The 16,652-nt window shown below is 36.0% G+C and overlaps 1 protein-coding gene across 1 annotated transcript in view; it reads right to left on the bottom strand.

Annotated features, from left to right (window-relative positions):
* Positions 1–1,242: 1,242 nt before the first annotated feature.
* Gap43 (growth associated protein 43) overlaps positions 1,243–16,652 on the bottom strand; it is a 103,109-nt gene continuing 87,699 nt past the window's right edge. The window contains exon 3 of the mRNA XM_004633317.1: positions 1,243–1,937. Within this exon, the coding sequence (XP_004633374.1) occupies positions 1,849–1,937 (89 nt within the window). The 3' untranslated portion in view covers positions 1,243–1,848. The remainder of the gene's footprint in view (positions 1,938–16,652) is intronic.

The following is a 16,652-nucleotide window of genomic DNA, read 5'->3' as shown; positions in this document are numbered from 1 at the left end:
GAATGGATCCCTCAGGATTTAGGAACATTGCTTTTCTTCTTGAGGGATCTATTTACCTTCTAATAGAAGGCACTTCAAAAACTCATACTGAAAGAAAATTTGAAAAGGACCATTGATGCATACTAAATATACAATTTTTCTTTATATCCCATGGTCATCAACTGGTACAAGGGTTGTTATTACCCATGTCATACTTGCCCTTTGTGGTGATCAATGTTTGATAGAAATTCATAAGAAAAAAACACTAAGATAAGGGGAAGGGGAGAAGGGCAGGGGAAGAATTTTCAATTTTAATATATTTTGCTCATTTTTATAAGAGAATTCCACACATTAATCCTACTAGTTTTAAATTGTGTAGAATTGTAACATTCCTCTAAATATTTAGATCTACATATTAATATTAATGTCTATAAATATATACTGCAAAATACATAAAAATGACCTTATATTCCAAAAAGAAAACAGAAAACACTATAATAAACTAGATCAATATTTTAGTTAAAATAAATAGCTTAGACAAAAACCAGGGAATTTCTCAGAATTAATGAACTTCTATTTTAACCTAGTAAAACCTAGGATGACTTTTTATTGGATCAATGAATAGTACGTCTCCTAAATCATGAAAATACTGTGAATATCTCTCAGTCAAAGCAATTCTTAGTGACTACTAGGGGCTAAACATCATAAATCTCCCCTTCTTAAATTTATACACGGAAACCCTAAGCCCTGGAACCTCAGAACCTCACATGGAGACAGTTCTGAGGGAGGGACTCAAGTTAAAGTTAGATCAGCAGTGTAGGCTCTAATGCAATGTGACTGGTTCCTTAGAAGGGGCAGGAACTTGTGGACACAGAGACATGTGTAGAGGCTTTGCTCTACACGTATGAAGGACACATTGGCAAGCCGTGGAGTGGGGTCTGAGGGAGATCATTTTCTTACACTCTTCAGAAAGAATCAATGCTGGCACCATCTTGGTTTTGGACTTTCCGCCTCCAGAACTGTAAGAAAATAAATATCTGCTGAAGCCATCCAATTGATGGCACTTTACCAAACTGGCATCCCACTATCCCATCAAGAACCAGAGCCACTGGCCCTGACCAGAGCCTTTGGTTTCATTTATGTATTTGCCACAGTTGTTGGCACCAGGCTGCAAGGTCAGGAAAAAGACAAAATAAATGTTAGATCCCAGTGTGTCCAACCAACTAACAGGAAGATGGAACAGAAACACAGAGCCACTGCAGTTTGATTACTCTCATGATTTATTAATATTCAGATTGAAAAAGGAGCCATAGAGCCGCAAGTTACGCTAATTGGCACATTTGCTTTATTATTTATTTACTTATTTATTTTTAAAACAAACTGGGTTTTTTATTTTTTTTCCTTTTTGTTCATTCCATCACATTGAAAAGAAGAGAAACAAAAATGGTTTTGAATTCACTTGATATTTTGGACTCCTCAGATGAACGGAACATTGCACACACACTTGGAACAGAGAGAGATAGAGAGGAAAGTGGATTCCCACAGGGCCACACGCACCAGATCAAAAAACTGGGATACAGTGCAAGAATTTCCCAAAATGATTGGATCATCATTACCAAAAACTCGCCATAACAACACCAAGAAACAAAAATGTTTAAGCCACACTGTTTGACTTGGGATCTTTCCTGCTTTTTTTTTTTTTTAAATGTTTGCCACACAGAGAGAAAGAGGGCCAGTGGGTAGGAGAGGACAGACTCACAGATGTGAGCAGGACAGGGAGGGCATCTTCAGAGTGGAGCTGAGAGAGGGTGGGAGAGACAGGGCTCAGGAGAGGGGAGGGGAGGGACATGGAAAGCCATTTCTTAAAGTTCAGGCATGTTCTTGGTCAGCCTCACGTTCTTCTTCTTTACCCTCATCCTGCCGGGCACTTTCCTTAGGTTTGGTTTCATCTACAGCTTCTGAGGAAGAAAAAAAAACAAGATGGGGTGGAAGAAAAAAAGGAGAGTTAATATTTTGTGTCATCTGATCATGCAATTTTACAGCACAATTCTCCTTTTCATACCATATGTAAGAGCTTCAAGAAAAAAATATTATCACTGCTCCAGTAATTCAATGTCCAAGTTCAGGAGTTGACCTCTAGGAAATCTTTCAGGAGCACATATGGAGAAGATTAGAAAGAAAGGTGTGATCATAAGAGAATGCTGTCTTCTCAGCAGAAATTTCTGTGGCCTTTATCTTAATCTTACCAACAAATGGGAGGTTCACATAGGGAATCAGTAATCATCTTGCTTTTCTCTTCACATAATATCAGAATAATGGTGACAGATAATTTATGTACATTACTGAGCATTCATTCCAATTTCTAGAAGCATAACTGCAAAGTTGAATACTTTACTTTGTACTCCTGTAGGGGGCAGAGATGTTTGCATGACAATATGGGCCAATTACTATTTTCAGAAGACAGCAGAACTGGTTTTGACTTTTGCATTCACACATCATAATAACTAGAGTAACAAACAATATTTGATTATGTATCAGTCATTTTAAAGCAAAGAAGATAAGATCTTAGGTAATAAATATGGTAAAACAGCAAGAAAAAAATCATTATTGAGTGATTATACTGGACATCTTTCTTTCATACCTCTTAGTTGTGAAATAAATGATTAACCTCTATAAGGCACCTTTGTAGTCTGCATTTTCTTGCAAACAAGAATATTTCAACTGAATATCCATATTAAACCTTGTTTAATAAATAGGACTTTTCATGTTTTGGAATGTTGATTTTTCCCCTTGCAAATTTCCCCACAGAACTTGGATAATTAACTTATACTGCAAGACAGCGAGTGAATACTCCAGCCTGTCTAAAGAGAATTCAGTTGCCCTGAAATCACCTGTGGTATCCACAAACAACAGCCCAAGAACCCCTTCCCTGCCTAGCCTTCTAACCCCAATGATTTGCTAGCAAGACTCAGCACTCAACAAACAGTTCTACCCCTGGCTATAATTTATTACAGTGGAAGGATACAAGAAAAAAGCAAAGGGAAAAGTTGTATGAGACAGATTGGAGGAAACCAGACACAAGCTTCCAACAGTCTTTTCCCTATGAAGTCCTAAGGTTGTGCTTGATTCTTTCATCACTACATTGTGACAACACATGTGAAATATCATTTGTTAGAGATGCTCACTTGAGCTTCCAAGTTCAGACTTAGAAGTGGAGGCCTGTCACGTAGTCACACTCTGTCTAACATGCAACTAGACTCCCATAAGGAAAACAGATGTTCAGCTTCAACTACATTCTATACTCACAGATTTTAGGCACAGGGTATCAATTTATAAATGAAGAAATTGTTAGAACTCCCTCAAAACAAACTTCATTGATTCCTGCTGTGGCTCAGTTTTATGAGCAGGTTTTTCTAATGATAGCAATTCCAGATTATTTGCTGAACACTTCCTGATGTCTAAAATAATCTGTGTCCTACAAAAATGAAGTTCTTGCTATTGCTTTTTCTCATCTTAGTGTCTACTAGTTAATAGTGTTTTTTTTTCAACAGTGGTTGCTGTGTTGCATAATGTTGTCTTCAAAGTAATTGTTTATATTAGCAGACATAAGCTTGCAAAATTGGTTAAAAGAAGTTACAAGGAATCAAAAAGGACACAAAAAATAAATTTAAGCATCAACTAATATTATTTCTCATAAAGATGAACTGGATTCAGGGCAATCTTCTTAGGCTAACAAATTTATATTTAAAGGTAATGGGTGGACTTAAATAACTGAAACACAGAAGTATAATGTGACTAGACTTTAAAGAGATTAAACTAGCAATGTTAGATAAGGTGGATTTGATGGTGGGAGATGATGTTGAGATGAGAAAAAGGAGGCTTATTAAGGGGTCTCTTAGAAAAGCTCATTAATGTATATATCCTTCCAATCAGTCAGTTATTTATTTATATCAAGACTAAAGTAAATATTTGTATCTATTACTGCTTTCATTTCTTTATGATGTTAAATCTATACAACTTCATTGACTGGGTATGAGAGACTATACAGAGAAAAAGGTGGGCTTCAAATTCCAGAGATATGAAAAAAAATCCAAAATTGTAAGGTTCAGGCAGGGGAGATAGCTCAGTAGAATAAGCACCTGTCTGGCAAGTACAGGGTCCTGAGTTCAATCCCTGGTACCACAAAATAAATTGTAAAGTTAAAGAGAAAATAACAAAATTATTATGAGCATTAATAGATGAGAATCTCTAAGGAAGCAAACTGCTTCCTTTGTTTGTTACAAGCTAGAACCAACGTTAAGATTACTATGACCTAGTTAAAAAAAAATGCCAGTCATTAACATTTTTAATTCCATCTCAACTATCAATACCTTTTTGCATTTTTTAAAATTGTATTGGTATACTTCACATATAAATAATGATAACATTTACAGAAGCTTCATTCCATTTTTCACTTCTATTTTTTTTACCTTTTTTTTCTTTCTCCTACAGCCTCCCTTGCTCCCCTTCTCATTAGAATATTTTTATCCATTTCCCAATATCTATTGTACATTGTGGTTCTTATTTACACTTTTAGTTACCAAGTACCAGTTTAAATATATTTTGGAATTCTTTCTTTGGAACATCTATCTAAAAACACTGTGTTAAGTATTCTCTGTACAGAAAATGTCATTTCCTTAAAAATATATTTGTTTTGTAGAATCAAACCAGGCTACTCGGTAACTAAAAGCAAATATCCCTAAAAGGCAATTTGATTTTGCACTGACTTACTTTCAACTAAAGTTTTAAACTCTTATTTATTTTGTAGAGCTTGTTACTCATACGAACCATTTTAAAAATCTAGAGATTTGAGTGGTATTAGGTATGCTTATTTATAAAGAACTTTTGAGCCGGCTCCTTTCCAAGTTGACAATTATTAACTCTTGTAAAGTGTACCAAAACAAGTTCCTGGTCTGTTACTTACACACATCTGCAGTGTGCCAGACATTCTTATATGCCAGAGAAGCAGTGAGGAAGATAGTAAATGTTCTGATTGTCAATGAAACCTTTCATAAGTAGGATCCTAAAGAGACAGTAAATTTCACAGCCATAAAATATTGTAGTCAGAGTGCCCTTTAAGATCATGCAGCAGCTATGTACAGCCTCTCAAAGGGGTACCATAGTACCAACTTTGAATTCTCTGTGTCCAGCAGACAAAATTAAAAGTCCTCAGTACATATTTGTTGAATGAAAGAATAAGTAAACAACCTCATTTTATAGCTATGAAAATTGAAGTCCCCATATGTACTCAGACTTTTCCTAAACCACACGATTTGCTCATGGCCAACCCAGACTGAAGCACGGGTCTTCTGCCTGTGTGAGTCGCCCCATTACAGCAAGTGGACAAACCCAAGCTATAGAGGAGAAGCACAAGCCTGTTCTAACAATTCAGTAGCAGAAACAAAATAGCTGAAGCCTACAAAATTTTAGGGACCTCTGAGATTCAGATAATTTTTTTGCCAGCAAAATATAAAAACCATAAAACTAAAATGGATGATGGGGCCGGGGAGATGGCCCAGTGGAATGAGCGCTTCCCCGGCAAGCACAAGGGCCTGAGTTCAATCCCCGGTTCCACAAAAAATAAATAAATAAATAAAATAAAAGTAAAATAAAATGTATGAAATTCAAATAGATATTTACAGAGTTGTTTATTTAACAGATAATGGGTCGATTCAGTAGATTATATGAAATTTGTGTAGGCCACAAAGAAATTATGGGAAGAAAAACATAATATGGAGGAAAAAAAAAAACAATATAAACAAGTATCAGGATTTCACAACCACAAAAGTGAGGTCAGCTGATGCCAACCCTAAAGAAGTCATTGTCATATTAATTATATAGTTATCTATGCATCTACCCTGTTCTATTCACCTGTTTGAAAGAAGTACTATGATATTCCTGGCCCTTTGTATAAAGTATTTAGCTACACTAATGTTGTTAAGCTGTTACAATGTGCTTAGAACAATTGTAAATATAACTGTATCATTTCTATTCATTCTCACAGCTACATTAATCACCTTATTTTATAGCACAGGGAAACTGAGGCGCAGAGATTAAGTCATGCTGAGAGTAAATTGCAGCAAATTACAACCTAGGACAGAGCCATTCAAGAAGCTTCTACTGTTGGTCACTTTTCTCTTATGTTAGCTTATGCAGGATGATGAGGGGATGGTGAGATAGCTCAGTGGGCTGAACCACTTGCTTAGGCAGGCTTAGCCAAGTGTAGGGACTGCAGTTTGATACCTGACACTACATGCCATGCCAGCCCCACCCCCAGGGCAGGCTGGGCTAGCCACAGAGTCCGGGTGTAATGGTACATGCCTGTAATCCCAGTTCTGGGAAGCTGCAAACAAGATGATCACTATGAGTCCAAGCTGCACAGTGAGACTCTGTAACAACCAAATATGTAAAAATAAAAAGAAGATGAAAGATGACGAACTTAAACTGGAAACTAGGAGAGTAAGTTTAAAGCTACGTTGGCCTAGAACTTACAAATACCTAAAAATCTGTCTCGCTAAAAGCAACTCAAAACGGAGGAAAAATACCTTGATTGGTCTTTCATCATACAAAATCTAGTCTTGGCACTTTGTGGCACTAATTATATAATTTGTAAATGCTAGAGATGAGTTGACATGTAATCTTTAGCATTTTACACAGAAACTTTGATCATCATGGTGAATGTCAAAGACAGATGAATGGCTGAGGCCAGCTGGTCACTTCAATTACCACAATCCAATTAGGGTAAATAACCACATTCCTCATCTAAAGATCAGCCTCCCCCTGCGCAGCTGATACTTAATAGGCTGTAGAATAGAAAAGACTGATGTGAGATTCTCGGTTCCAGCTGATACTGAACAAGGAAGCAGAATTAGCCAGGTTTGAATCCACCCAAAGACTGAGACCTGGGGTTCCTGACATAACAGCAGAGCCCAGCAAGATAAAGAGTAGAACATCATGGGGAATAAAATCATAATTCTTAATGCTCCATACTCAAAAGAAGCTTAAAAATTGAAGAACATATATGTTAGTTCACTCATTTATTCACACAATGAAGGGAACTTACCCTTACTGTGTGCCACATATAACTGTACCAACTACAAATATAATAGAGGTAGTACCAAAAACAAATCACATACCCTCATGTTCTTGGGCTTTAGATGCTAGGGTTATTATAATGGGGTATTGTTTTTTGCAAAAAGATTGATAAAGGAAAGAAGAATAGAGAAGTCAGCACAAAGGAGCATAATTTCTTCTCAGTCACTTTTCTGATTTAGAAAGTTATGTATTTTTAATGAATCTCATAGATTTTGAAAAATAGAAAACTTCAGTAGTTTTCACACTCTTGATCCACCACTATTCTTAAGAGGAAAACCTCCTATTAAGGCAGCAATAAAAATATAAGCTGCAGAGGTGTGTGACTATGTCCCTTGGAAGCACTGAAATGGCAGTCTAAAGAAAAAAGGAAGTCCAGTGGACAGTTTCACAGGGGTCCTCGCAAAGATGTACATTAAACTCATTCCCTGCTCTTTGCTGACGTAGAGTCTGGAAGCAGCTTTTGCCTTTATCCATCCTGTTCATTTCCTCGAAAGGGTGAGCATAGCAGGTCTGCGCATTCTGTTGGTGAGCAGATACCAGGAGCATATGCGGCAGCGGCTGCTCGCCTGCTCAGCCAGGCAGACTGCTTGCGGGCTGCCGGGGGGATGGCGGGGTGCCCAGCTGCCATCGCCCACACTGAGCTCTAATGGCCCTGTTTTCTGGCTGTGGTCCAGGCCCCTCCACAGCCGTACATTACTGAAATTAGGTTGAGTGGATTTCCGAGTAAAACATTACCTCTTGGGGCCTGCCCAGCTCTCCCCAGCCTTGTCAACATTGATTACAAAGAAGCTGCTACCATCCTGGGGCCATGCCCACAATTGCTGTACCAATAACCATTCGGCTAGGGTGTTTTGCTTCTTTCTCTTCTTATTTTCATCTTTCTTGAATATTAAGCATCATCGCCTCAAAGCTCAAGGGATGACAATAAAAAATTGGTCTCTCATTCACATATGGCTCATTTGTTATTTGCATGGTCTTTCTCTTGAGCTCTGTACTAGATGCCAGTCTGGAGTCTAGATCACGGTTTTTGCTGGTTACTGATTCAACACTGTACACTATGTTGCATATTTTAAATTACATTAAAATCAATCCATTCTATACATCATTTAGCATCAGGACAGTGGTTCAAAGCACACCTATGTCCCAAATCCTTGTTTTCCAAAGTTTTGAAAGAGAAAATAATCCTAGTATTTACAACACCATGTGTTTCAATTTTTCAAATAGGAACAAACAAGAATTTTAATCAAGTAGAAAACTCAGAGGTAGCACAATGAGTTCCAAGGGATATTTGAACTGTATCATGTACATTCAACCTCTCCCCTCAAATGCTGAGGCTGAGGGCCACACTAATTCATACTGTAGCCTTGTAGTTGTATGAACTCAAACAAGTCAGTTTTCTTATTTGTCTCCTAATCTACAAATAATATGGATACTAATGCTTCCCTCACCTGATTTCTTGTTTTCTTTTCTTTTATTTTAAAGAGAGAAAGAAAAAAGATACAAAACTTCAGAATAAGTTGACAGGAAATTAAAGGTTAAATCAAAGGTTATTATATTTGATATTGTTATCTTCACCTTATTTTAATTTATTTGAAAGTCGTGGGAAGGTATTTGGAAGCACATTTAAAAATTTAAACTATAGAGGTCTTGTTTTCTCTCATTACCCACATTGTTCTCTTGTGTTCTAAAAATCTCTAGCAAGCCCTTTTCATTTCTCTTTGTAAAAACTGAAACTGTAAAATGTAGTATGCTGAGATTTTTATTTGCTCAGGAATATGGAATTTGTTGGATTTTAATTCAACCTACAGATTTGGAAAATCTACTCAATCTAATTCCCTTGTCACATCTAACACTAATTCTAGGAGGGGGAAAAATAAAAATACCAAAAGAATATAATCAAAACACCTTCTTGATAGATAAATGATAAAGGGATCGTTAATATATTATAAAGAGAGCACCAGCGATGCTTCTGTAAAGTCTCTGGCCCAGGATATATGGATACAAGTTAATTAGTTAAAGAGTGCTATTATCCATTTCTTATTTAAAATTAGTATACTTTTGTAGGACATTGTAAATACATTCATCTTTGGAGAAAAAATAAATATATATTACATGTTGAATCTTTCCCATCCTCTCAGGAATCAACCCTTTGTTTCATTGATTCTTTGTATTGCTTTTAGTCTCAGTTTCATTAATTTCCATTCTGGTCTTTATAATTTCTTTCCTTTGTCAGTTTTAAGTTTGGGTTGTTCTGGCTAATCTAGGTCCTTAAGATACATCATTAGGTTATTTGTTTATTTCTACATGTGCATTCACAGCTACAAATGTTTTTCTTCTAAATACTTTCATTGTGTCCCATAGGTTTGGGTATATTGTGCTTGTCATTTGATTCTAGAGAGATTTTAATTTCTGCCTTGATATATTGATTATTCAGTAATGCATTATTTAATCTCCATGTGTTTGCATAGCTTGAGAAGCTTCTTTTGCTTTTGATTTCTAGCTTTCTTTTGCTATATTTTAATTTTTGGATTTGTTTAAGCATGCCTTAAGGCCCCAAATATGGTGTCCTTTGGAAAATGTATTGTGAGAAAAATGTGCATTCTGTTGTTGTATGAAACACCTAGTAGATATCTCCTAAAGTCCTTTTGTCTAGTTACATGTTTCTTTGTTGATTTTTTGTCTGGCTGACCTGACAAAAGGTGTGAGTTGGGTACTGAACTTCCCCACTATACATGTCTTGGTGTCTATTTGTCTTTTCAATTCCAGTAGCTTTGCTTTTTTTAAAACTTTTTTTAAAGCATATAGATAAAACAAAATAAACATTTAGGCATATCTCAACTTGTCCTAGAAGTGCTCCATTCACTTTCAGTCTCTAAACATGTTCAGTAATCATCATCTTTGTCAGATTCCATTATTTCTCTTCTGTTGAAATTAACAACAACAACAAAAAAAAAAAAGAAAGAAAGAAAAAGAAAAGAAAAGAAAAAAAACAAAAGAAAGAAAAAAAAAAAACAGGGGCTGGGGAGATGGCTCAGTGGAATAAGCGCTTCCCTGGCAAGCACAAGGACCTGAGTTCAATTCCTGTTTCAGGAAAAAAAAAAAAAAGAAATTAACCATTGCTGTTTTCTTACTTTTTCAAAGATTCTATTAAACTTTGTTCTGAGACTTTCCCACTTAGTTGTCAGTATCTTGCCATCTGTATAAGATACTTCATATTGCTCTGTTTTTTTCAAGCTTTTCCAGTGCTAAGTTACTTAACCTGTCCCAGGCAGGTGGATCCAGAACTTGGGCTAAGATACTGTTCTCATCTCTGCTTTCCTGTGCCTTGCTTGCTGCTGTGCTGCACCGTTGGGATCCAGTCCCTTAACTTTTGTTTGGTGAAGTTTGGTGTGCTGGCATTCAGTGGGTAGATCTTTATAACTGTTACTAAAGTTATTCTTTTTTGTTGTTTGATTTTTGTTCTATTTTTTAATAAAAGAAAAAAGCTCATTTCTATTTTAAGAATTTGGTATTAAGAAAAGGCATGTGGGAGGAAGCAGTTTTACTTTTTTCACTATTCTATAAATGTGAAAATGCCCACTCAGTTTCAATGTACTATTTATTTATTATCATTATCTAATTTATTTTTTGCCCTCAATCATATTTTATCAGTATATATACTGATGAAATATGATTGAGTATATATATATATATATATATATATATATATATATATATGTAGAATGATCACATTCAGCACAGAGAATTTGTACCTGTGCATGACACAACTTGTTTCTCTTCTTCCCTATTTCCTTCCCCTCTGTTCAACCCATTCTCCCCTTCCCATTTGCAAAAGCTTTGTTCCTATTTTTTTCCTTCTTCAGAAGATAAAATAGGATACAGAACAAAAGTTAATGTTTTTTTTTTTTTTTTGGATTTTAAGACAGAGTCTACAGGGAGTACAGAGTCTCACTGCCTTGAATCTAAACTATAGCTAACTGTAAAGACTGGAAAAAGCCAAAGTACTTGAAAGAAATTCAACATAGCGTAATTCTATTTAATCTTTATTTATTTGATACAGGGACTCGCTATGCAGTTCAGGCTGGTAGTGACCCTCCTGTGTCAGCCTCCTCAGCACTAGGAATCCAGGCGTGCATCACCACACCCGATTTCAGGGTGAGCACAGAGCAGCTGGGCTTCCCCGGCTGGCAAGGCACGTGGCACTAGGAATCAAACCCAGGTCCTTGCACTTGGGCCACAGAGCTTCCTCCTGAGTCCAGCATAATTTTCACACTCATTAATGAATCACAAAAATACTTTTATTTTTCTCTTTCTAAATGCTCCACAGATGTAAGCAAATATGAATCAACAAATGCATTTTAAATATTTGTATAAAAATATCTAGATTATCTTCAAAGTGAAAACTAAATATGCTTTCCCTGAAGTTAAACTTTTTAATTGCTATAAGAAAAATTATGGCAAGAGATAGCCTCTGACAAATACTGTATAAGGAACAAGAAAGTAAATGAACAATTTTTTTGTTTGATTTAGAAGGAGATTTCCTAGAAAGAAAGCTTTTAAGTAATTTTCAGTTTACAGTGAAAGTTATTGATTTCCATTGCTCATGGTGCCTCATAAGGAATCAGCATCCTACACCACAGCTCCCAACCTATGCACTGATGCATCTTGGGTACCACAGGGAACTAACAGGGGTTCCAAGTGATCTAATTTTTTTATAAATAATATTTTTAATTTTGAAGAAAATGACAGTATTTGTTGATACTGTGCAATGAACTATTAGTAGGCTCTTTGGACTTAACTATCTAATAAACAGAATGGCGAAGTATTTTATTTTGCCCTAAGGGTGTCATAAAATAAATTGCTTAGCCACTGACTGAGAAAGTTTGGAAAGCTTTGTTTAAAATTAATATATAAATCAACTTCTATGATATATATGTTCACATATGCAGTAAAACTGAGAATTCTGTTTGAGATTTTAGTTTGTTAATATGACAAATACAATATACGGTAACATTAGCCTGTAACATTTTTTCTTAAATTAACATTATAAAAGGCTAATTAGTTAATATTGTTTTTCTTTTTCACTAGTATGTATTTGCAATGGATAATGAATCACATTCATCTTGGGGAGATATGCGCACCTATCTCCTCTAAATCCTGTTCACTGCCCCTTCTCCTCCCTGTCCCTCCCCGATCCTTACATCCCCTTCCCATCCCTAAAAGGCTTCCTTTCTTCTTTGCCAGTGTCTATCTTTTATTTTGATCTTTAAATTATACTTTGAGTTTCTCACATAAGAGAAACATAAGAGAAACATTTGCTTGATCTTCTGCTTCTGACTCATTTCACTCAGCATTATGGTCTCAAGATACCTCTGTTTTCCTTAAAAGGACTCAAATATATTATTTTTATATATGATTAGCAGTCCACTGAAATTAATTACTATCTGTACATCACCTTAAACATGAAAAGCTTTGTTTCAATTTAATTCACACTCAAGTATTCTCTAACAAGTGTTCTAAGTCTTCAGGTAAATTAATAAAATTTTACTGCAAATGTACAGTATTGTACACCATTGTAAATTTACTAATACTTAATTACAGAAGTTCTAAGTCCATCTATACATTTACATTTAACATTCAGAAAACAAGTTTGAAAATAAACACTTCAGCGATTTCAACTTTACATCTCTCTTTTTTGCTTCACGAGACCCCAAATGATAATCCTAGCTAGGAAGAAATCTTAGTTATATCTCTCACCTTCCCTTTATCAATTCTGGTTTCTAAGAGGCTACCCAGATGACATTAATGTGAAAATATGGAGGTGGGTAAAGCTGATGGTGGAGCTTATGGAGAAACTTGACAGTGCAGACTTTGCCTAAGGATAGGAAAAGACTAAGAACTCTTGCTGGAAAAATAACAAGAATCAAAGTGTTTAGATTAATATATTTAAATTGTACCATGAAGGAAAATCATATATTCTGACTTCAACATGTGAGAGATTTCCTTTAATTAAAATTGAGATAATCCTATTTGCTTTCTTTTGGTGGAACTGGGGATTGAACTCAGGCCCTTGCACTTGCCAGGGAAGTGCTTATTCCACTGAGCCATCTTCCCGGCCCCTCATTTTTGCTTTTAAGAACTCAAAGCTAGAATTGTTTCTCAGCCTTGTGGGTAAGAACAAGTAAATAACTCAAATTAGAATCTCTAAATTATAGTACTAAGTTCTGCATTTTGCTAAATTCAAATTACTTACAAGATTTTTGAGTAAACAAGAATAAATAAGTGCAATCTCATATTTTATAAATGACTTACAAAAGCAAAAAGGAATAACAGGCAGTCAATTTTTAATATTTTTTGTCACTCAAATGTTCTCTGTATCTCTAGTCCTCACCTATACCTTCTGCACAACCTCTATTCCCCATGAGAGATGGTACTAAATACCCAGTTGGATCTTTATGAAGCTTCGGCCTGCATTCTGTAGTCACTGAAGGCTTGACAACCCATGCTGGACCCTTTGGGCAGGGATGTGAAGTGGGAGCCTCTGCAACTGTAGGTTCCATTCAGGGCATGCCTCATTTGTTTTTAGACAAATCAACCTCTGTGGAATAATTCCTGTTTTAGATCTTTCTGTGAGATGAGGTGACACAACATTTCTCCTGAATTCTCATCTTACCCTAGCTTTACTTTTTCTACCTCATCCTTTGAGTCCCTGAAAAACTTCATCCAATACATTATTTGCCCAAGAATTCTCTTTACAGGTGCTTATTCTATAGATTTGGACCAACAATGTTCCTTTAACCAAAAATTAAAGATTTGGAGTAAGGAGCAGACCAAGCCATTACTTTAGTTCATATATACTATAAATATTCAAAGTTGAATCATTTAACTTATGTTTATCATCCCTTATGGCTTAGCTCAAATAATGTTTCTAACTTCCAGACCTACCCTAGAGAAAATCAATCTTCTTCTTCATAAAGAAATTATCTGCTTTGCATTATGGCATTTGGTGCTACCTTGTAGTATCCAGTCTAGTTTCCTTCAGTTCACTCAGAATCAATGTCTCAAAGGAAAAAGATGCACTTACTAGAATGTAGACCACACAAGACAGGGATTTTTAATTTCTTTTTCACTGATGAATCACTAAAGTATGCCTGGAAGAAATACACATAAGACTATACTTACGTCCTTCTCCACTCCTACTGTCATATTTATCATAAAATGGGCAATTAATATTTAGGCCTATGAAAATATTGGAGGTGTTGAAAACTGGGGAAAACTCAATAATGCTTCTGCCATGTAAATAAGACTTTAATAAGTTCAGGCATAAAAACTGTAGACCTGTAACATTACTATGAGGAAAGGAAAGGATGAAGACTGATCTGCATTTCAAAAGATTAAGTGAGAAAATGAACCCTAATGTCTTTCTAGTTCATGTGATGGAAGCATTGTCACATCACCCCCTCATATGACCGCTAATTTTAATCTGATAACTACTGATTTCATAAGAAACTACTCAGAGATTAAAGAATTTAAAAACCAACATAGTTGAAGCATGATGAGTCTTAGGAATCACAGAGTAGTGACTATAAGAGCTGATTTGAGAGCCAGAATACTTGCATTTAAATTCTGTCCCTGACACTTACTTTGGCTTTAGGTAGGTTACAGAACCTATTATTCACTAATTTTTCTCATCTTTACTCCATGAAATATTGATTTCCACCTCATGGGATTATTGTGAGAAATAAATGTGTTGATTTAAAGTCATCACCAACAAAGGACATTTTTAGGTAAATGCTCATGTGAGGCTTTTTAATCTTGACTTAGAGTTTATTATTTGCCAGGTTGTGCTAAAGAGTTCTACACTTGAGTATCTGATGCATACCTGCTCGTTTTTCTATTTTTGGATACATAAGAATGAAAACAACTACATTATAAATTTGTGATCAATGAAGAACAATGAACTTTATATCAAGAAAACACCGAAAATCTTAAAACAATGCCACTTGCTTACTCACGTGGACACCTGATAGCTGATGATACTGTCTCCCCCTTCCCCACTAGTTTCTGCTCATCCAATCTCATTTCTCAACAAAAGAACCTTTCTTCACATCTCCAACAAAAGGTGAGTGTTATGGTTTGTATCTGGATGTCCCCCAAAGCCTTGTGCAATCACAAGGGCAGGCTTTTCAGAGGTGGTAGAATCTGGAGTTTGTGACTGATTCATATTCTCATGCTGGGACTATCAGTGTGAGTGCTACATCCACCCCAGGGCAAGTAACCTGAATGAAATATAAGGAAGGAGGACCAGCCAAATAGCTCAGCAGATTAAAGCACTGCTTAGGCAGATGCAGGGGCCAGGATTTCCATCTCTGGGCCTGCCGTGCCACAGCTCCCCTGGGAGGGGGTGTTGAGATGGCAATTGAGGCTGCATGGTGGAACACACCTGTAATCCCAGAACTTGGGAGTGTGTAAACAGGATCACTATGAGTCTGATCTATGCAGTAAGATCCTGTAGACCCTGTAGATCTTGCCTAAAATACAATAATAATAATAATAATAATAATAATAAATAATAATAATAAATAATAATAATAATAATAATAATAATAATAATAATAATAGTAAAAGGGAGGGAAAGAGGCTTTCTCTTTTCCTTCCCTCTTGTTTTTGGCTTCTTCTGCTTGCATGAACAGTTGCCCCTCTTCATTTGCTACTCTCCCTTGGAGCCAGCCAATTACGAACTGAAGCCTCTAGAAATTCTGAGCTAAATAAACTCTTCCTCCTGTGATTTTGGGTGTCAGGTGTTCTGTCTCAGTAATGACAGAAAAGCAACTAAGTTAGTGAGAAAAACTGTAATGTATGAAGTTTTGCCTTATGGAATGAAAAAAAAGTAGTTCTTTGAGAAAAGTTTTGAAGTAAGAGGTCAAAGTCCAGAAATCATTTCAAAGGGAAAGGTGGACCACTGACTACCCTTGAAGGACAATAACAAAAAAAAGTCAGAGTTCTTATGGTGCAAAAATCAAAGCTGCTACATAGTAAAGTGTAATAGGTAAAAACATCTTTGCCTATTATTATCTTGCTGGTGTCTCCACTTAAAGAGAAAACAATCTGTGCTGCATGCTCAAACAGTAGTACCCAGTTATTTTAAGAAAATAGCCTTATCCATGGGCTTAGCTCCACTTGTGGAAAAAGCGTGCTTACCATACTGAGTGAGCAACAGGCATGTCATATACAGAATGGCAGCTCTCCAGGCTTAGGATATTAAATTTAACTTCAAGAAAAACATTTTATTTGATTATATGATAGAAGTTACACATGGAAAAGGCCTAAGACTTCTGGTTAATGAGTTCCTTGAGTTTTAAAAACATTATATAAGTGAGATTTTCAGGTATATTTATGGGAAGAATGATTTTTTCATTTCCTTCTGAAGTCTCACAGTCATCTGGGGACAGGGCATATGCTGAGGAACAGATCTCTCGGGAAGGTTGCTCTGCTGGGGTTATTTTTCCTACATATGCACAACGCTCCATCTCTTCCAG

Source organism: Octodon degus, unplaced genomic scaffold (assembly GCF_000260255.1).
Source record: "Octodon degus isolate 3935 unplaced genomic scaffold, OctDeg1.0 scaffold00053, whole genome shotgun sequence".
Lineage (NCBI taxonomy): Eukaryota > Metazoa > Chordata > Mammalia > Rodentia > Octodontidae > Octodon > Octodon degus.
This window is presented reverse-complemented; position numbering and strand designations above follow the sequence as displayed.